The 18,781-nt window shown below is 61.3% G+C and overlaps 1 protein-coding gene across 13 annotated transcripts in view; it reads left to right on the forward strand.

The window, feature by feature from the left end:
* Positions 1–665: 665 nt before the first annotated feature.
* Positions 666–18,781, forward strand: part of AHNAK2 (AHNAK nucleoprotein 2) — a 32,846-nt gene continuing 14,730 nt past the window's right edge. For 11 of the 13 annotated variants that reach the window (XM_060147255.1, XM_060148127.1, XM_060147433.1 and 8 more), the window contains exons 1-5: positions 666–843; positions 16,130–16,188; positions 16,301–16,399; positions 17,163–17,246; positions 18,235–18,385. In XM_060147255.1, coding sequence (XP_060003238.1) covers positions 789–843; positions 16,130–16,188; positions 16,301–16,399; positions 17,163–17,246; positions 18,235–18,385 — 448 coding nt within the window. In that variant the 5' untranslated portion in view covers positions 666–788. Of the gene's footprint in view, positions 844–5,818; positions 6,001–16,129; positions 16,189–16,300; positions 16,400–17,162; positions 17,247–18,234; positions 18,386–18,781 lie in introns of those variants that run through there. The other 2 variants (XM_060147480.1, XM_060147608.1) reach the window with 2 other exon arrangements.

Here is an 18,781-nt window from a genome sequence, read left to right on the forward strand (position 1 = left end):
CAGGACCCTTCCCTACCCACCCCCACCGTGGCACCATGCTACCCCGCTGCGCACACCTCCAGACCAGGAGCCCCCAGGGCCGGGCTAGTGGAGTCAGATCACATGCCGTGGCCTCCCTGGGCTCCGCTGTCCCTACGCCCTCGCCCAGGGTGCCCTGCTCCCCAGCTTGTGACTGAAATGTCTTGTCTCCGGACTGGAAGGCAAGACTGCGGCGCGCAGGTCAAGTCCGGGAGTCTTGGCGCGGCGTCCGGGGACCGCCCCCGGGCCCCCCACCCCCGACCCCCCCGGGCAGGCGTCCAAAGTCAACACTCAGGACTCTGTTGGGGCGCGGGGCGGGGCCAATCTAGTGGAGGGGCGGGCCTGCCGCGGAGCCTGTGCCGGTGATCGGACTGGAGGTGGGACGTTGGCGGGGTCCGGACTGAGAGGCTGGGCCTTAGTGGGCGGGGCCTGGGTCAAGCCGGTTCCCGGAGGGACAGGGGCGTGGCGTGGCCGCTAGGGGGCGTGGCCTGGCGGGCAGCAGCCAATGGGCTGAATGAGGCCGGCGGCTCCGCCCGCGCTCGCTCCGCAGTGGCTGGGCTCGGGCTGGGCTGGCCCGGGCGGGGTCCTGGCGGCGGCGGGGTTGGGGGCGCCGGCTCTGCCCGCAGCCCGCGGCCTGCAGCCAGCGGCATCGCAGGGCAGCGGAGGCAGAGCGCTGCGCTCGCCCGCACCCTGGCCGCCCGCGCGGCGGAGCCGGGATCTGCGACTGGACGCGACGGGCCGCCGCCGGCCAGCACCGCCCGGCCGCCAAGATGTGCGACTGCTTCCACATGATGCTGCCCACCTGGTCCGAAGCCCCCGGCAGCGGTGCGCCTCCTCCCCGCCTGCAGCCCGCTCCCCTCGGGGCGGGTGGGCTCCGCGCGGGGCGCGCGCCGGGCGGGTCCTGGGGCGCGCGTTGCGGGTGGGCTGCGGCGCCGGCCAGGGTGGGGGAGCCTCCGGGACCGGCCCGCGGTCTCGAGCGCGTTTCTGCGCCTCGGGGGCTGCTCGGGTCTGTGCCTCCCTCCTCCTGCGTCTCATCTCTTACCTGTCCCTGTCCCTTGGCCTCCCAGCCCTCTCCATCCCTGCCGCTCACTTTGTTTCTCTGGGTCGCTGACGCGCCTCTACCACCCTGTCACTCCTCGCCTCTCTCTCTGTAACTCACTGTCTGTCTCTCCCTCTCTGTCAACTGTACCCCTGCTGTAGCCCTCTGGGACGTGTGCTGTCCCTAGAGGCAGCCGCCTGGGGCGGGCCGCACGTGTAAGTGGGGCATGACTGCCGTGGGTCAGCAGGCGGTGGGAACCTGCCGCCAGGACTGCCGTCTGACCTGCTTTTGGGGAGAGCAGTCTGGCTGGACCAGGAGTTGGGGTTGTTGGCGTTGGTCCAGGGCTGCTCGGCTGGGCTGGGCTGGCCCAGCGTGTGGCTACTGTGTGCTGGCTCACTGGCTAGGTGGCGGCTGAGGTATGGGGCTTGGCGAGGGGCCTGAGTGGGGTCAGAGCTCAGGCCACAGGGTGCCCCAGTTCTGAGCAAGGGTAGGTGGGGGTTGCCCATGGGGCAGGACCCCTCCCTCTGCACCTCTGGCCGCAGAATGAGAACCAGGTGCTCTGTCTGTCATCTGTCTGTCCCTGCACTGGGCCTGGTTCCAGGGTCTGGGTGTCTCAGCATCGTGGAGGGCAGGGTGGGGTGGGGCAGGGACAGTCTTTCCAGCCCAGGGTCAGTAATGCCGCAGCCTGGCCACACCCAGGACACCTGGCCAGCTGCCAGCAAGGGGGGCTGGGGCCACACTGCATTAGCACAGGTGGAACCCCACTCCCTGGGGAAAGCGGAGATCGATGACGATGGCACTGCTGATGCAGAGGGGGTGGGGCTCCCCTTCAGCTGCGGCAGGAGCCCCCATGGTCCCTCCTGTTGCCCATTAATCTGGTTAGCACTGAAGCCCAGCTGACCTCCTGTTTCGGCCTCCCTTGCCCAGGTGGGGACCCAAGGCACCCCGATTCTCCCTGGACAGCCAACGGGAGAATGATGGGTCCCTAGCCCCCTCCTCCTGACTGTGGCGGGCCTGGCCCACATCCCTGGGAATCTGCCGCGTCACAGGGAGAGGAGCGGGGCCCAAAGGACTTGGGGCCGTTGCTCTGCCTCGCATCCCACAATGGCCTTCTCCTCACTTACTGGCCGCCTGGAGACTCCCAAGCTGCAGGGTCTCGGGCCATCTTATCCACCCTCCTGCCTTGCAGAGGCCTGTGCTGGGAGCACCTCCCCAGCTGAGGCCCTCATTCTTACTCTGACATGTGGTTCTCTGGCCTCTGGGGCAGTTCCTCCTTGTGTCCAGCCTGCAAAACCATCCCCTCTTAGGGAACAAGGTCAGTGGCTTTCATGGGCGTTGGCAGGAGACCTGGCCCTGGGGGGTTGTGTCCAGCATGCAGATTCCCAGGCTTCCCCATCCTTCTGAGGGGGCCAGGGAACATGCATTCCTAATACAGAGCCATGAGGATTCAGTCCAGGCATTTTCCAGCTGCAGTTCCCTCCTAGCAGGCCAGAGATGGGCAGGCCCTCCCTGTCCCTCCCCGCCCCTCGTGTTTCTGCCCAGCCCACACCTGCCCTCCTGGACCAGTCCCTCCAGGTCCTCTGAAGACCCCTCCCACATCCTGTCGGTGCCCCAGACAGGGGCCCGGGGGAGGGAGCCATGTCTGGTCCAGCCTGCATTCGGAGGCTGCCCCCTGGTGGCTGTGCTGGGAACACACCAGCACAGGACCCGCCTAGCCTCCCTGTGCCTGGCCAGTCTGAGTAGCACCCGCGCACCCCCACCCCACTACTGCCTTCCCAGGCGACCTCCACCTGGAATGGGCCCCCCTTTCCTATCCCAGGGGCAGCTGGTTCCTTCCCGAGGCAGAGCTGGGTCTTAGGCAGCTAGACTACTGATAGGCAGCCCCCAACTCCCAGGCTGGGCCTCTGCGCTGCACCTTCAATCCCCTGGCTTGGCCTGAGGCCCCTCCCACACCCACCCTGAGAAGCCCCCACAAGGGTCAGAGAGCCCCAGGAGCAGATGACACCATGAGGCGTCTCTGGGTAGTCTCTCCCTGGCAGGGGGCCACGGCAACACTGGGGCCTTTCCCGAAAGCAGTGCAATGTCGGGCATCCCCTGTGGTGGCCTCACCCTTCTGAACAGGGCCGGCGGCCTCTGCACAGGCCTGGACTCTGGGCTATGGGCTGGATCTCGAATCTATGAACAGGAGCGACCATGGCTGCTCACGGCCCAGGCGGGGCAGAGAGGTAGAGCCGTGTAGCCAGGGAGGCCAAGGGGTGGCTCCAGTGAGCAGTCCAAACTGGTGGCTTTGCCTGGGTTGTCCACACTGGCAGAGGGCTGTGTCCCCATTTTGCAGACAGGGACACTGAGTTTCAGAGCAGTGAGGCAGAGCCCCGAACCAAAGTGGAGCCTCTCTGGCCTCCACAGGGGTCAGAGCAGCCATGCCACACGCTCTGATGCTGCCCTGCCCCACCAGGCAGGGGGCCCACAAGGCCGGGCACAGAGAAGAGGCCTCAGAGGCCATCCTGGGCAGGAGTACCGACCCTCCTGACACTTTAATGAGGACGATTCTGAAAGCCACCGCTGGTGATAGCATACGGGTTCCTGACAGCACCCCCACTTCTTCTCTTTGTGGAGAAACACTCTGGATAGCCTAGATCCAGCCTCAGGAAGCAGGGTGGGGCCCAGGAGTGGATAGGAGGGTCCAGTGCCCCAAACCACCTGCCTCCCACTGTGCGCCCACTCCACCTGGGGCTCATCATGGCCTTGCCCTTGTGAAGGCCATGGCCTTCTCTCCCTCTGGCCAGTCTTCCATCCTGGGCCCAGCCAGGAGCTGCCTCTTCCAGGAAGCCCCCTGGATTGCTCTCCTTCAGACTCCAACCCTCTCTCTATCTTCTCTTGTGACTGCCTTTGCTGAAAGGCTGTGTTTCAGGTTCAGACTGGGGCTGCTTTGCCTGGGGGTGGGGAAGTGGAGGTCCCAGCGAGGAGAACCCCAGGGAGGTGGGGTGGGGCATGGGCCATCTGGGGGCCCCCGCCACCCATTTCAGGGGTGAAAAGCCCAGATTTCCCCAGCTTGGCCCTCTGCCTGGACAGGAGCAGGAGGAGGCAGACCCTACGCCTAGGGCTAATGCGAAGCGGGGTTGCCTGTCCACCCACCCGTCCATCTGTGCATCCCAGGGGCCCTGGGCCTTAGATGTTCACACATTGGGGAGCAGGGATTCACCAGTGTTCATTCATCAAAGGTGAGACAGGTGGGGCTTCTGCCATCAGTGCCACCTTGGTGCACAGGGAAGTCAGGGAGGGCTTCCAGGAGGAAGGGCTGCCTGATGCGGCATCGTGTGCAAGAGGCCTGGAGAGAATGTTGACTGGGGAGCAGCACGTAGCTTAACAGGGTGGGTCTGGGGATGGGGGTGGGGTTAAGGGTGGAGAGGTGTAGGGACCGTGCTGTTAGGCGGGAGGGCTATGTTCCAAGGGCACCGGGGAGCCTCAGAGGGTTTCAGGGCAGGTCCCATGGGAAGGGATAAGGCCCAGCAGGGCGGAGGAGGGGGCATCGAGGAGCTGAGGCTGAGGGTGGGGAGGGTGGACGGGGAGCCTCAGCTGCACACACGCGAGAGCTGGCCACGCTCCCCTGAGCCCCTCCCCATTCTAAGGGCAGCTGCCCCTCCTGGCCGGGTCCGGGCACACCGGGCGCCTTCAGGGGCACCTGCAGGCCCTGCCTGCCCGCCTGGCCTCTTCCTCAGGTTTCCCTTTTTCTTTTTTTGGAGGCACAGGCGGCTGGGCGCTAAAGGTCCACCTCGCTGGGATAAATATTTAATAGTCAGAAGCACTTTCTAAAATGGAAAGATGGAGCTGGGCCCAGGAGGCCTGAGGGGCCAGGGCAGGGTGGGAGGTGGCGTCCCACCGTGCCCACTGCTCACCTGGTTCCTGCCCTGCGGGGAGCCGGAGGACCCAGTGTGTGTACCCGAGGGTGAGGGGCGGCGTTGGGCCCCTCCCCAGAGAGCTTGGCCGTAGAGACTCGCCGGCGCGTCGCGCCCAGGGCTGCTGCTGGAGCGGTAGGTGGAGCTGTGGCTCCCAGCCGCCAGCAGAGGCGGGCTTTCCACCTTCTTAGTTGGTTGAACTGCCAGGAGTCCCGGGAAGGTCCAAGATGGGCTCCTGCCCGGACACAGCACCGGATGTGGGTGTCCATTGCCGAGAGGATGGCCGAGGCTCAGAAAGGAGCGGGCCAGGAAACCCGGCGTGGGGTCCTTATTTGGGCCTCCCTGTCACAACAGTGCGGTGACAGGCTCGCTCAGCCCCGTTGTCCACTGGAGGGTCCACCCAGGTGCCGGTGTCTGCGTGGGCTGGAGGCCCCCGTGGTGAGGCCCCGCTGGGCCAGGTCAAGGCTACTTTGTTTGGGGCTCAAGCCTCCGGCTGGCTGCCCACTCCAGGGTGGGGGTCAGACCGTGGGCTGCCCATACTGGGCTCTGGGGGCCCCGCCCCTCCTACTCCTCCCCCGACCCTGGCTGGTGCCCTTGTTTCCCAAGAGCTGCCAGTGCTGCCAGACCCTTCCAGGCGGGAAGAGGGTGGCCTCCCACCCGGCACCTGAATGCAGGACTCCTCCAGGCGGCTCCTCCCGCACCCCCGCCCCGGCAGGCCTTGCTCCTGGGTGGCAGCACCTGCGGGCTCCTCCGTGACACATGCCCTGAGAATGCCACGCTTGCCCCGACCTCCTCGCCGGCGGATTCACCATCAGCCGCCCCTGGCCCCGCCCCGCCCTTTCCCACAGTGACTCCAAGGGCCTGGAGTCCTGGCGGCTCTGAGCTGCGGCTGCCGGTGCAGCGGGGGTCGGCGGACACGTGCTGGGCAGCCCGCATCCAGGCCAGGAGGTGTGGCAGCGCAGCAGCTGCCCCGGCCAGCGTCCCTTCAGCTGGCCCAGCACCTGCCTGGAGCCAGGGGCCCGGCAGGTGGGGTCCCCGGGAGCCAAGGTGGGTGGACAGGGCCTCCTCACCCAGAGCCCTTATCCGCTGGGGAGCCAGGTACACCCTGCGGGACTGACACCAGCCCAGGGGCGGGGTGAGGAGTGGCCCCCTGACTCTCGCCGCTACCGGGTCACAGTGGTCCTGACCCAGAGCCCCGTGCTAGCAGCTGACCCCTTCCCTTCCCAGCCACTTCCCATCGCCCTGGAGCTGCCCCCGCACAGCACGGCAAGGGCTGCTGGCGCTGGCCTCCTGAGGGAGCGAGTCCAGGGTCTGAGCCGGGCGGGTGGATGCTGGAGTCTGGAGAGGGCTTGTGGGGGGCGGGGTCAGAGCACAGGGTGTCAGGGCTGGGGCCTCCTCCAGCCAGTGGGTGGGGGTGCCTGGCCGCAGGAGACGGAGCCCGGCCGGGGCTGTCACAATGGTCCAGGGCCCGGCGGGTGGCCGCAGGGGAGGTGGCAGAGGGTGCAGGAGGATGGCGGACGGCTTCACTGTGATGGAGCGCCCAGGCTCAGAGGGGACGAGGCGGGGTGACCCTGCTCCATGCCAGCGTCTGCCCCGCCTCCCAGCTGAGTCAGCAGGCCCGGCCCTGCCCGGGGGCGGGGGCGGGGCGTTTGGGGGTGTCGGTAGCAGTCTGGTGGGGTGTCAAGCAGTAAACAAAGAATTCCCAGGTGAGAACTGTGTGGGCCGGTGGGGTAGGTGAGGTCACTGGCCAGCAGGCCTGGCCGGTTTCCTGTCTCAGTGTGACTAGAGTCTTTTATGACCGTTAGGTTTTCACGGGGGACAGGCCGGGGGGGCCCTGGGTGCTTTTCCTCCTTCAGGCCTCTCACCCAGTGTTCCCAGCAGTGCCGGGAACTGGCCTCGAGCTGGTGGAGCCCTCCGCCTACCCGGGAGCCCTTCGAGCGGCCGGGGGCCTTCCCCTGCTGTCACCCCACCTCAGGTCGCTCCGGGCTTCCCCTGTCCTGGTGGGGCCCGGCCTCCCTGCAGCTACTTTCGGTGCCTGTTGCCCTCAGCTCTGCGGCCACCGTTGCAGGCCTGGTGTGTCTGGTGGGGGTGTAGGTGCAGGTTCGGGCTGACCCATCGCCACCCTTGAACCCCAGCCTGGGCCCCTCAGCTGTGCCGGCCTGCTCCGACCTGCCTGTGGGATGCAGGTGCCCGCAGCCAGCTGGGCCCCACCCCACGGGGCTGAGAGGCGCAGGGCAGGGCAGCCCCCGGACCAGCAGCAGATCTGCAGATAGGCCTGCCGGGCCTGCCTGGGCTCCTGGAGCTGGGAGGGGCCTTGGAGCCAGAATCCGCGTTCTCCCGCCCCACTCAGGGGTCCCCCAGGGCAGGAGCTGGGAGTCCTGGGGGCAGAAGGGTGAGGTGACAGGAGGGGCAGGCCCGGCAGGTGGGGTCTGGGGAGCGGGGGAGTTGGGCGACGACTGGGGAGGGGGTGGTTAAAACTGCTGGTTCCGGGGACCCACCCTCCAAGGGCATGGGCAGGGGGGCAGTGGCCAAGGCCACCTTCCCCAAGGCCACTGGCCCAGGCCGTGGGTGGGCTTGGTCTGGCCCCGCTCTGGCCTTTGTGGCCTTGGCTGTGGAAGGGGCTGGCTGTGCCCTGGGCAGTGGTCTCAGCAGAGTCTGGGGGGCCGTGCAGCACTGAGGTTCCAGAGGCAGCAGTAGCCTGTGCCCATCCTGGCTCCCTCCTGGAAGGGCCTCCGTCCCCGCCTTGGGCTATGCCTCCACACCCCTCCCCTGTACCCCCAGCCCGACAGCCCTCAGCCTCTGTCCCAGGCTCGTGCACAGCCTGCCGGAACGGTCCTGTGTGACATCTGAGTCTGTCCACACAGCAGGACTAGACTGGACCGGGGTGGTGTGAGTGACTCACACACCCCGAGCTGGGCGGTGTCTCCTCCCCCAGTCAGCTGCTCGGCCTGCGGGGGCGCTCTGGGGGAGGGGCGGGGGCCTGGCCCAGCTGTGGGGGCCTGTAAGGGGACCCGCCCAGTCCCTCTGGTAGGGCGAAGGGGGCTTGGCGGGCTCTTGGCACAGCAGAGAAGGGGCCTGTGGGCGGGGCGGTGGAGGGAGGGGCTGTGGAGGCGAGGAGTGGGGAGGACGGCCAGAGGGAGCTGCAAACCTGGGACCTTCACCTCTGGGCAAGTTGGGAGGACGTCGGGCTCGGTAAGTGGCTGCGCTGTCTTCTGTGCCCACACTGCGCCCCCTGTCCCCTGCCTTCCTGGGTTTAGCCCTGGGGCACCTGATCACCTCACCATCCAGCAGGTGGAGGGTGGGGGCACAGGGGTGGGGGGTGGCAGAGCCAGGCCGGGCATCTCCCTGACTCTGCCCTGCTTCAGCTCCAGCCGATGTTGGAGGGTGCCCAAGGGCACCAGCATGGCCATTTCAGTCCCAGGACAGGCAGATCCCCAAGGCTGGGCCGTGTGGCCTGCAGGGGGTCCTCAGAAGATGGCCGTTTGGTGCACTGGGAGCCCTGGGGGGTGGCGGGAGGGTGCTTCAGACACGCTTACCTGCAGGTGCCAGGTGGGCGGGGGGGGTGCCCGTGGTGGTGGGCTGCCCTGTCACAGGGTCACACCATGCTGGGCATCTAGGTGCTGGCCTTTCAGCCCAGAGAGAAAGAGACTCGGGCCCGCTGGTCCTGTTGGGGTGGACAGGAGGTGGGGATGCTCCTTTCGGCTGCCGGGCCCAGGGAGGTGGTGGACTGGTGGGCCTGCTTCCGGTCTCGGTGTCTCCAGGTGCAGGAGGAGAAGCGCCGGGCCCACCTGCTGCCCCTCCCAGCCCTCGAGACCCCGCTGCGCCCTCAGGCTGGGCGGGACTCACCTTCCCTTCCTCTGCCCACCTGTGCCCAGCACTAGCGTTCACCTAGTGGGGGCCGGGCTCTGAACGTTTGTGAGACTGCTCTAGGGACCAGGGGCCAGGCAGTGGCCAGAGATGATGACAGGGTGGTCAAGCGGAGGAAACTGCATGTGGAAAGGACAGAGGTCGGGGCAGAGCCTGCTCTGGAGCTCAGCTCCGGAGGTCTGGGGCCCAGGCAGCAGCGGTGCAGACTGGGGAGGCTGCCGATGTTGGCGGGCCAGGAGGACTGACAGGCCGGAGAGGGCGATGGGAAAACTGGTTGCTGCTGCGGCTGCAGTGGCAGTGGCCGCGGGGTGGGTGAGGAGTGCTGGCCCCCAGGCCCGGGCAGGCCGAGGCTGGTTCCTGGGCCCTCCCGAAGCCTTGGAGGCAGAGCAGGAGGCTGGGATGCCCCCCTGTGCAGCAGGCTCATCTTGGGAGCTGCTGGGGAGCGGGGCGGGCCCTCGGCTGCCCGTGGGTGTTGCTTCAGAAAGTCTGACGGTCTCATGACAAGTCAGCCGAGCTCGGCACTTTCCTCGTGGGGTTCCAGGATGGGGGGAGGCCGAGCGTCCCGTGCGCCCCTGTGGGCACCAGCATCCCCCGAGGAGGGAGCCTACATCTGGGGCTCCCACTCTCTCGGCTCCCTGGGCCGGCCGGGGGCCTCAGCTGAGGCTGTGCACGTTCACACACACACCCAGCACAAGCACAAACACCCCGTGAGCAGACGCCCTCGTGCTCATAAACACACACGCGCACGCGCACCCAAGGCTGGACACTCAGGCCACTATCTAGGGCTCGCAGCTCTCCTCCCCACCGCTCTCACAGTCCCCCAGCCCCACCGCTGCCCTCGTGACACACCAACTTGCGCCCACGCCCGGCCCCACTTGGAGGCTGGAGCTGGGCCCTGGCAGCGGCCAGTTTGGATGCAAACTTGGGTTCTGTTTAAGCAAAACTGCCACACCCACGAGTGGCCCTGCTCTGGGCCCCCTAAGAAGCCCCAGTTGGCTGGGGGCTGGCGGGAGAGGCCCCAACTCAGTCCGGGGCCCAAAGGGCAAGGTGAGTATGGGGAAGTCATCCAGGCAAATGCCCCCTCTCTGCACCCCCTCCACCAGGTCCCCCTCAGCCAGCATCGCACATCTCGGCTCTGCCCCCTCCACAGACTCACTTCCTGGAGGTCCCACCCCAGAATATTACAATTCCCGGGAGCGAAGCTTTTCAGCTGGCCTGGTGCCAACCACGCCCCGCACCCAAGGCCCCCGGTAGGTAGTGTTTGAGGCCATGGAAGAGTTAGGGTGAGGGCTGGATGGACGCGTAGCCCAACCAGGGTGCTGGGGCCACAGCAGGGCCTTGAGCCTCGAGGACGGGGGAAGGGCATTTGGCGACGTACCAGGTGCCAGCATGTCACCTCCACATCCTTCTCTGTAAAGTGGGGCTTTGGTGACCTTATTTTATTAGTCATTATTCGAGGCGACTGCTGGGTCTGGGCTATCTGTGGGGCCAAGGCCAGGCCAGGCAGGCTGTTAGGACACCTCCCTTGCACTCAGGGGGTGGGGCCCTCAGGACATGGGGACTGTCAGGACAGTGCTCTGGGGGGTGCTTGAGTGCCTCCTTTTCCCTCCCCAGGGGCACGTCTGAGGCTGGCAGGGCTGCTGGCGGCCTTGCCCTGTGGCAGGCAGGATTTCCTCCTTCCTGTTTGTGCATCTCAGCCAGGCTCCAGCCAGCCTGGGGCTCTGTCCTAAGGGTGCAGAGGGACCCGCCGGGCATCTTCCCAGCGGTCTGACCTTGGGCGAGGCCTGTCCCCGCCTCCCCGAGCCCCGCTTTCTGTTCCTACCTCGGGTGTAGGGCTCTTGCACCCAAGCGGGTGGCTGGGAGGGCAGGACTGGGCCGGGTGGGGGCCCAGAGGCAGGCGCGGTGGTCCAGCTGGAGCAGGGCTGGCTGAGCCTCCCCCGTCCCCAGGTTCCCGGCTGTTAACACCTTTCCTCACCCCTGCCCTGGAGCGGATCTGGGGGTACGGCTTCTCAGGGCCCGGGTGTCCCCGCCCGAATTCGGGGCCTTCCACCGCACCGCCCCTGACACACAGCGCCCAGCCCAAGGCCCCGCTGGCTGGCCCGACCGCACAGCCGCTCGGGGTCCCATCCTCCAGCAGCCGCGGTCCAGAGCCTTCCCAGGTCTGGGCGGACCGCCGCCCTCGCCCCCAGGGACACACCTGCCTGCCCCGCGCGGAGGGCGGTCCGGGCCTTGCCTTGCGGTGACTCAGAGAAAGCTGTGGGGCTCAGGGGAGGCCGGGCTGCCTTTCTGGGCGCGTCCGCGCAGCTCCGCAGACCTCCCCGCCGCTCTGCCGGCTGCCCCAGCCCCGAGCCCAGGCCGGTGGGGACCCTCCGACACCCCCAGCCCGTCACAGGGCGAGAGAGGCAGCCCCGCAATGACCGGTCCCGGGATGGCCGGGGTGGGAGCGCGGCCACCCTGGACTCCGCCCGCCGCGTCTAGTCCCCGCGCAGCCCCGCGGGCTGAGCCCCCTCGGGCCAGTGGCTTCCCCTCCCCCAGCCTCAGATTCCTCGTTGCTCACCCACAGCGCGCCCACTTTGCGGCTGGGGGTGAGGGTCTCGGCAGAACTGGAAGGGGAACTGCGGCCGGAGAGAGTGGGGTCAGCTGCCGTTGCCCTTGGCTTCCGCGCAGGGCAGCGGGCTCGGTGGGGGACAGGCTTTGATCGCCACTGCTCCCGGGGGCGGGGCCTGAATCAGCCTGGGACTCGCTCCCCCCTCCCCGCCGCGCTCCCCCCCCCCACCGCCCCTCCGCCTCCTCCACAACCTCCTCTCCGCCCACCTCCCACTCCCTGCGGTCCCTCTGGGCTTCTGGGTGGGCAGAGTAGCCCTCTGACATCCATGGGGAAATCTGGGCTCAGAGAAGGGACAGGCTTGCTCAGGGTCACACAGCAAATTGGCCAGGGGGTAGCAGCCAAACCTGCACTCCCGCCAGGACTGGGCTTCCCCCGTGTGTTCCATGGGGGCTGGGACGTGCCTGGTGCCCATGCCGGCTGCCCGGCCTGTGGGACAGGGATTCCCTCCCGGCTCTGAGCCCTGCTGGCTGCGGTGGGTTGGGAGTGGGCACCCGTGTCCCCTCCTCACCAGCAGTGCAGTCACAGACAAAGACGGTGTGGCTGAGCCCAGGGCCAGACCTAGTGTGAGATCCTGGGCTGCTTCTCCTGGAATACTGAGTACAATTCTGGGGGCGCTGGGCCCGGAGGTGCTTGTGGACCGGTTTTAAGGAAGGGCTTTTGTTGTTGAATCATCACAGGACTATTTACGTAGCCTGTTTCTCCTTGTGCGGTGCTCGCAGTTATTTCTCTAGGAATATGTCCAATTCCTCTACATTTTCAGATTTATTGGCATAAAGTTTATAATTTCCTCATTTCAATTTTATGTAGAATTTAAACATTTTTTGGGAAAGGTACAAATCATATGTGTGTAGCTGGATGCATTTTCCCAAAGTGGACACACTGGTGTAACCAGTACCCCTTATCCTCACCAGAGGCCTCTCCCCCGCTGGTCTGCCCCCTCCCAAAGGACTTCCAACACCAGTGCACGTGTGAACTGCGTGCAGCGGGTTCTGTTTGAGCTCTTTATGTCTAGCTCTATTGCAGCACTAAGTTTGTGAAATTCACCCACACTGTCTGTGGACGCAGTTCATCGGACAGACTCCCAAGTTTTTTTCGTTCTACTGTTTTTTTTGGCGGTGCTGCACATCATGTGGGATCTTACTTCCCGACCAGGGGTTGAACCCGTGTCCCCTGCATTGGATTCTTAACCACTGTGCCACCAGACAAGTCCCTAATTTAATAATTTTAACAATTAGTTGTTTCCTTTAAGGCTAGTGCTGTCTGTGTCCTGGTTAAGAATTGTTTCCCTATCCCCAGTGTCATTTTGGTTTATCTTCTGGAAACTGTATCGTTAAACTTTGGATCTGCAATCCACATGGAATTAATACTTCCTGGGGCTGACCTAGGGGTCGATATCAATATTATTCCCTGTGAATTTCCAGTGGACCCCACACTGCTGACTGAAAAGATCATTACTTTCCCACAGCGCTATATCTGTATGAGTCTGGTTCCGGGACCTTTGTTTTGTGCCATTGGTTTTATTAATAATTTGCATTTCCCTGACGACTAAAGAAGTTGACCATCTTTTCCGTGCTTACTGGTACATCTTCTTTTGTGAAGTGTCTGTTTAAATCTTTTGCCCACTTTTAATTGAGGTTTTTTTTATTTTTTGTCTTTTTCTATTGATTTGCAGAAATTCTTCTGGATGCAAGTTCTTTGTCGGATATATTGAATTTGCCTTTTCATTTTCTAAAGAATGTCTTTCAAGACTAGAAGTATTTAATTATGATGGAATATATTGATCAGATTTTCTTTTATGATTCACACTTTTGTATCCTGCCTAAGAAAACACTGCCTCCCCCCCAAGGTGGTGAAGAATTTCTCCTGTGTTTTCTTCTAGAAGTTTTAAGTTTTACATTTAGCTCTATGATTCATTTTGAGTTAATTTTTACATGTGCTATGTTGTAAGGGTCTAGGGTTTTTTTCCCCAAATAAATATCTACTTGTCCCAGCACCATTGCTGAAAAGACTATTATTTTTCTATTGAAATAACTTGGCTGCTTTGTCAAAAGTTAACTGATCTTACAAAGTGTGGGACCATTCTGGACTTCCTATTCGTTTTCACTGATATTTGTGGTTATACTGTACCGTCTTGATTCCGTTGAGAGTCAGAGAAAATACCTAGCTGATTTGAAATGGTCTTAATTATTTTAAATTTACTGAGACATTTAAATGAGCTAGCCTATGATCTATCTTAGTGAATGTCCCATGTGCACTTAAGACGAATGTGTACTCTGCTCTTGTCAGGAGGAGTGATCTCCGCCGTGGCCTCATTGGTTGATGGGTGGATCAGTGTTCTTACCTATTCTGTTTTGTAAGGTTATCGATTACTGAGAGGAATGTTACAATCTCTACTGTAATTGTGGATTTGTCTTTTTTGTCCTTTCATTTTTGCTAGCTTTCACTTCAGTGCTTTTAGCCTCTGTTACTAGGTATATACAGACTTAGGTTTGTTATTATTTTTTTTTATGAATTGTGCCCTTTATTATTATGAAATGATTAGTTTTTGCACTGTATGTATTTTTTATTTCCTTTTCTTTTAACTTCTTTTTGTTTATAGTCCATTTCTCCTAGATAGCATGTAGTCAGGTCTTGCTTTTTAAATTTAATCTGATAATCTCTACCTTTTTGATTGGAATTTTAAGTCCTTTTATATTTAATGTATTGTCAAAATGGCTGGTTTAAATCCTACCATCTTGCTAATTGCTTTCTATTTTATTCCATCCATCCTTTGCTCCTCTTTCCCTGGTTCCTTGTCTTGTTTTAGAATTAATTAAATATATACACAGGTATATAATTACTTAATAACATATATTACATATATAAATATAAATTTTGTATCTATAAATGAATATAGATGTATACGTTATATATAATTAATTATATATTAACTTTATATATTAATGTAAATTATTTATATACATTATATATATGTATAAAACAACGTGTATTTTTAGTATTGCATTTTATTTCCACTACTGACTTACTAGCTACACATCTTTTTCATCTTTTTTTAAAATAAATTTATTTATTTCATTTATTTATTTTTGGCTGCATTGGGTCTTCATTGCTGCGCACGGGCTTTCTCTAGTTGCGGTGAGCGGGGCACTCTCTTCATTGCGGTGCGTGGGCTTCTCATTGCGGTGGCTTCTCTTGTTGTGGAGCACGGGCACTAGGCGCACGGGCTTCAGTAGTTGTGGCTCACAGGTTCTAGAGTGCAAGCTCAGTAGTTGTGGCACATGGGCTTAGTTGCTCTGTGGCATGTGGGATCTTCCTGGGCCAGGGCTTGAACCCATGTCCCCTGCACTGGCAGGCGGATTCTTAACCACTGTGCCACCAGGGAAGTCCCTATTTTGCCTTTATTTTTGAAGGACAGTTTGCTAGATGTAGAATTCATGGTTAACAAAGTTTTTCTTTCAGCAATTTGAATATACTGTTCCGCTTTTTTCTAGCTTCTGTGGTGTTGACTAGTAATTGTATTGCTGTACTGGTAAATGTGATGGGCCACTTCTCTCTTGTTGCTTTCAAATTTTTCTCTTTCCCTTGAACATTTTGATGTGATTGTCCAGGTCTGGATCCCTTTGTGTTTATCCTACTGGGGTTTGTTGAGCTTCTGAGATCCATAGATTGTTTTTAGCCATTATTCTTTCAAACATTTTTTTCTGCCTCTCTCTCTCTCTCTCTCTCTCTCTCTCTCGTTTCCTTCTGAGACTTCAACTACACATATATTGGTGTTCTTAATGTCATCTCACAGATCTCTGAGGCTCTATTCATTTTCCTTCAATCCTTTTCCCCTTGTTCTTCAAATTGGTTAATTTCTATCAATCTACAAGTTTTTTGTTTTGTTTGGTCATTTTTTGTTTTTTCTGGCTGCACTGTGTGTCTTGAGGGATCTTAGTTCCCCAACCAGGGATTGAACCTGCGCCCTGGCAGTGAAAGTGCCGAGTCCTAACCACTGGACTGCCAGGGAATTCCCCTAACCTACAAGTTTTTTGCTTCCTTCCACTGGCATCTCAGCCCTCTATTGAGCCCCTCTAGGAAACTTTCAACTTCAGAGTTTCCATTTGGCTTTTTTCTTTTTTCTTAATATAATTTCTATTTCTTTATGACATTCTTTCTTCATTGGGCCATTGTCATCATATTTTTCATTAATTCTTTAAACATGGTCTCCTTCACTTTTTTGAATAAATTTATGAATGTTGCTTTGGAGTCTGTGCCGAATTCAACAGCTGTGGACATTCGAAGATTGTTTCCATTAACTGCTCTGCTCCTCAGTGTGGATCCTACCTGCTTGATTCTGTACATGTCATGTAGTTTTCTGTTGAACGCTGGACATTATTATAGTAACTCTGGATCCTGACTCTCCCTGTCAGGGTGGTAGTTATTGCTTTGTTTGTGTGTTTGTTTAGTAACTTTCTGTGACTAACTCTGTGAAGCCATCTACTTTGTCTGTCCTGGCTCACTGCCATCACACCTGATCTCACACTCTCCCTGGCTCAGGGGCTGTGTGTCCTCCCCCGACCCCTGCATGTGCTCCCAGACCCAGGGTCCAGGGTTACACCACCTCTGTGGTACACAGCCTCTCCTGGGCCCCTGCCCCCAGCTCCACCCTCTGCTCTGCCCACCTGCAAGCCTCCACTGACTCCTCCTTTCCCTTTGCAGCGTCTGGCCGGCAGTTGCAGCCTGAAGAGCCAGATGCAGAAACCGCGGAGGACCAGTCTGTAAGTGAGGTCCAGGGAGGATGTGCCCCACTCGTAGCCCCCACCCCCTCCTTTCCTGGACTTGAGCAGAGCCCAAGTGGCTGAGGGTGACCTGATTCTCTCCTCCTGCCAGGTGACGGAAGGGTCTGTGGATGAGATCATTCGGCCCCGGCCACAGGGGTCCTCGCCCGTCTACGAGTACGTGACTGAGGGCGCCGGCTTCGGACTCCCGGTAAGCCTGCTCCACAGACAGCCAGAGGCTCGGGGAAGGCTCAGGTGTGCGGCCACAGGTGACCACGCCTCCTGCATCCCCCGTGTGGGCACCTCACGCTCGCACCTGCGCCGCCACACTGCCCTGCCTCAGCGGCGTCCGCTCGGCTGTCCTCTCTGACTCCTCGGGCCTCCTTGGAGCCCCCCCATCAGCTGGCAGGACGCACTTGAGATGGTACACGTGTGTGCGCGTGGGGCACAGACCTCGTGCTCCTGCGTGCGACGGGGCACAGGATATGTGCACACACGTGCCCTCTCTGACGAGGAGACATAGACAGGGTCCCGCGGCCACCCCTGGAGACACCTGGGGGAAGGCATGGACCAGGCGTGTTTACTGAAGGCCTCATTCTTTCTTCAGAATTGTTTACGTACTTACTTCTTTTGGCCGTGCCGTGCGGCGGCATGTGGGATCTTAGTTCCCTGACCAGGGATCGAACCCGTGCCCCCTGCAGTGGAAGCACGGAGTCCTAACCACTGGACCGCCAGGGAAGTCCCAAAGGCCTCCTTCTTGTACTGTTTCTTTTTTGCCCCCTCTACTTGCGGACACGGGGGCTGGGCCCTGTGGGAATCACAAAGGCCCAGAGTCACCTTCCCCTGGAGGAACTCAGCTCCCCCTGCACACAGCACGCTCTGGGGGATCTAGCCCCTGAGCTGGGGCCTCCCCGAGTCCCTCCCGTCCCCTGGGCAGGGGCAGGTTGGTGACCCGCTGTCTGTCGCTGCTGCAGGAAGACACGCCAAGGAGGCGGAGGTCCTGGTGGAAGCGGGATTCGGGGGACTCGCAGACGCTTTCCAGGATGAGCCGTCTGGAGGTGGGTGTGCCAGGAGCTGATGTGGGGGGCGGCCCATCCACACGGGCTCCGGCGGGGGAAGCCAGGGCCAGAGCGAGAGGGCGAGGAGCCGGAAAGCCGGCAGTGTGGCCCTGTGCCCTGCGGACGGGCGTGCCACCTCCCTCATCAGGCCCGGGGCGGGTAGGGCCTCCAGAGCACTGGCCCAGGCCGGCCCCAGACCCCTCTGCTCTCACGGTGAAGGGCCCAGCCTGCTGGCCAGACGGACCGGGCGCACGGACCTCAGTGTTCTCAGCTGCACAGTGGGCGCGGCTGCTGCCTGCTGCGCCCAGGGCCACGGAAGGGCTGGGCTCTGTAGGCTCCCAGCCAGGAGGGTGCGCTGCCTGCTGTCACTGGCGGCCCCAGCAATCCTAACTCTCTCCCAGACCCAGAGGAGCTGTCGTGTCCGAGGCCAGGCTGGCCCTGCCGCTTCCGGTCTTTTCCTCAGCGTTTATGGCCCTCCTTGGTCTGAGCACCAGCTGCCTCGTATGTAACTGGTGCTCGGCGTGAGGGCGGCGGTGAGCCAGGAGCTGATGAAGGAGCGCTTTGGAGTGAGGGTGGCGGTGAGCCAGGAGCTGATGAAGGAGCGCTTTGGAGTGAGGGCGGCGGTGAGCCAGGAGCTGATGAAGGAGCGCTTTGGAGTGAGGGCGGCGGTGAGCCAGGAGCTGATGAAGGAGCACTTTGGCCACGTGCAGGCAGAAGACCCTCCCCGCTGCTTGTCGAGCCCCGCTGGGCCCGGACGGTCGGGGCCGGGCTGCTCCTGAGTCCTGGCAGGAGGGATCGGGGACAGGGGAGGCTGCTCCCAGCTGAGACGGCGGCAGCTGGCTTCCCCCAGAGCCTGGACCCCGTGCCCGGGCTCAGCTGCCCAATGACGGAGGACTCCGGGGTCCCTGGCCTCAGGGGAGGCAGCCTCCCAGCAGCCATGCCCACTGTGGGGCGGGCGTATGCTCACTGGGGCCCGATGTGCTTCTAGTCCACGCAGGAGGCGACGGAGGGGACACTGAAGACCAAGGTGGAGGCCGGAGCCAGTGGCTACATTGTCACGGGCGGCGGGGACCAGGGGATCTTTGTCAAGCAGGTGCTGAAGGAGTCCTCAGCTGCCAAGCTCTTCAGCCTGAGAGAAGGTGCCACGGCCCCACCCCACGTCCCCGTGGTCCCCCATCCCCACGTCCCGTGGTCCCCCATCCCCACGTCCCCGTGGTCCCCCATCCCCACGTCCCCGTGATCCCCCATCCCCACGTCCCGTGGTCCCCCATCCCCACATCCCGTGGTCCCGTCAGGATCGGGTGGGGCCTGAGGGGGACGGGCCACAGTGGACTCAGCATGGCCCCATCTCCATGTCCCCGTGGTCCCATCAGGATCGGGTGGGGCCTGAGGGGGACGGGCCACAGTGGACTCAGCATGGCCCCATCCCCACGTCCCCGTGGTCCCCCATCCCCCACGTCCCGTAGTCCCCCATCCCCACGTCCCCATGGTCCCGTCAGGATCGGGTGCCACGACCCCACCCCACGTCCCGTGGT

Source organism: Lagenorhynchus albirostris, chromosome 1, assembly GCF_949774975.1.
Source record: "Lagenorhynchus albirostris chromosome 1, mLagAlb1.1, whole genome shotgun sequence".
In the NCBI taxonomy this organism is placed as follows: domain Eukaryota; kingdom Metazoa; phylum Chordata; class Mammalia; order Artiodactyla; family Delphinidae; genus Lagenorhynchus; species Lagenorhynchus albirostris.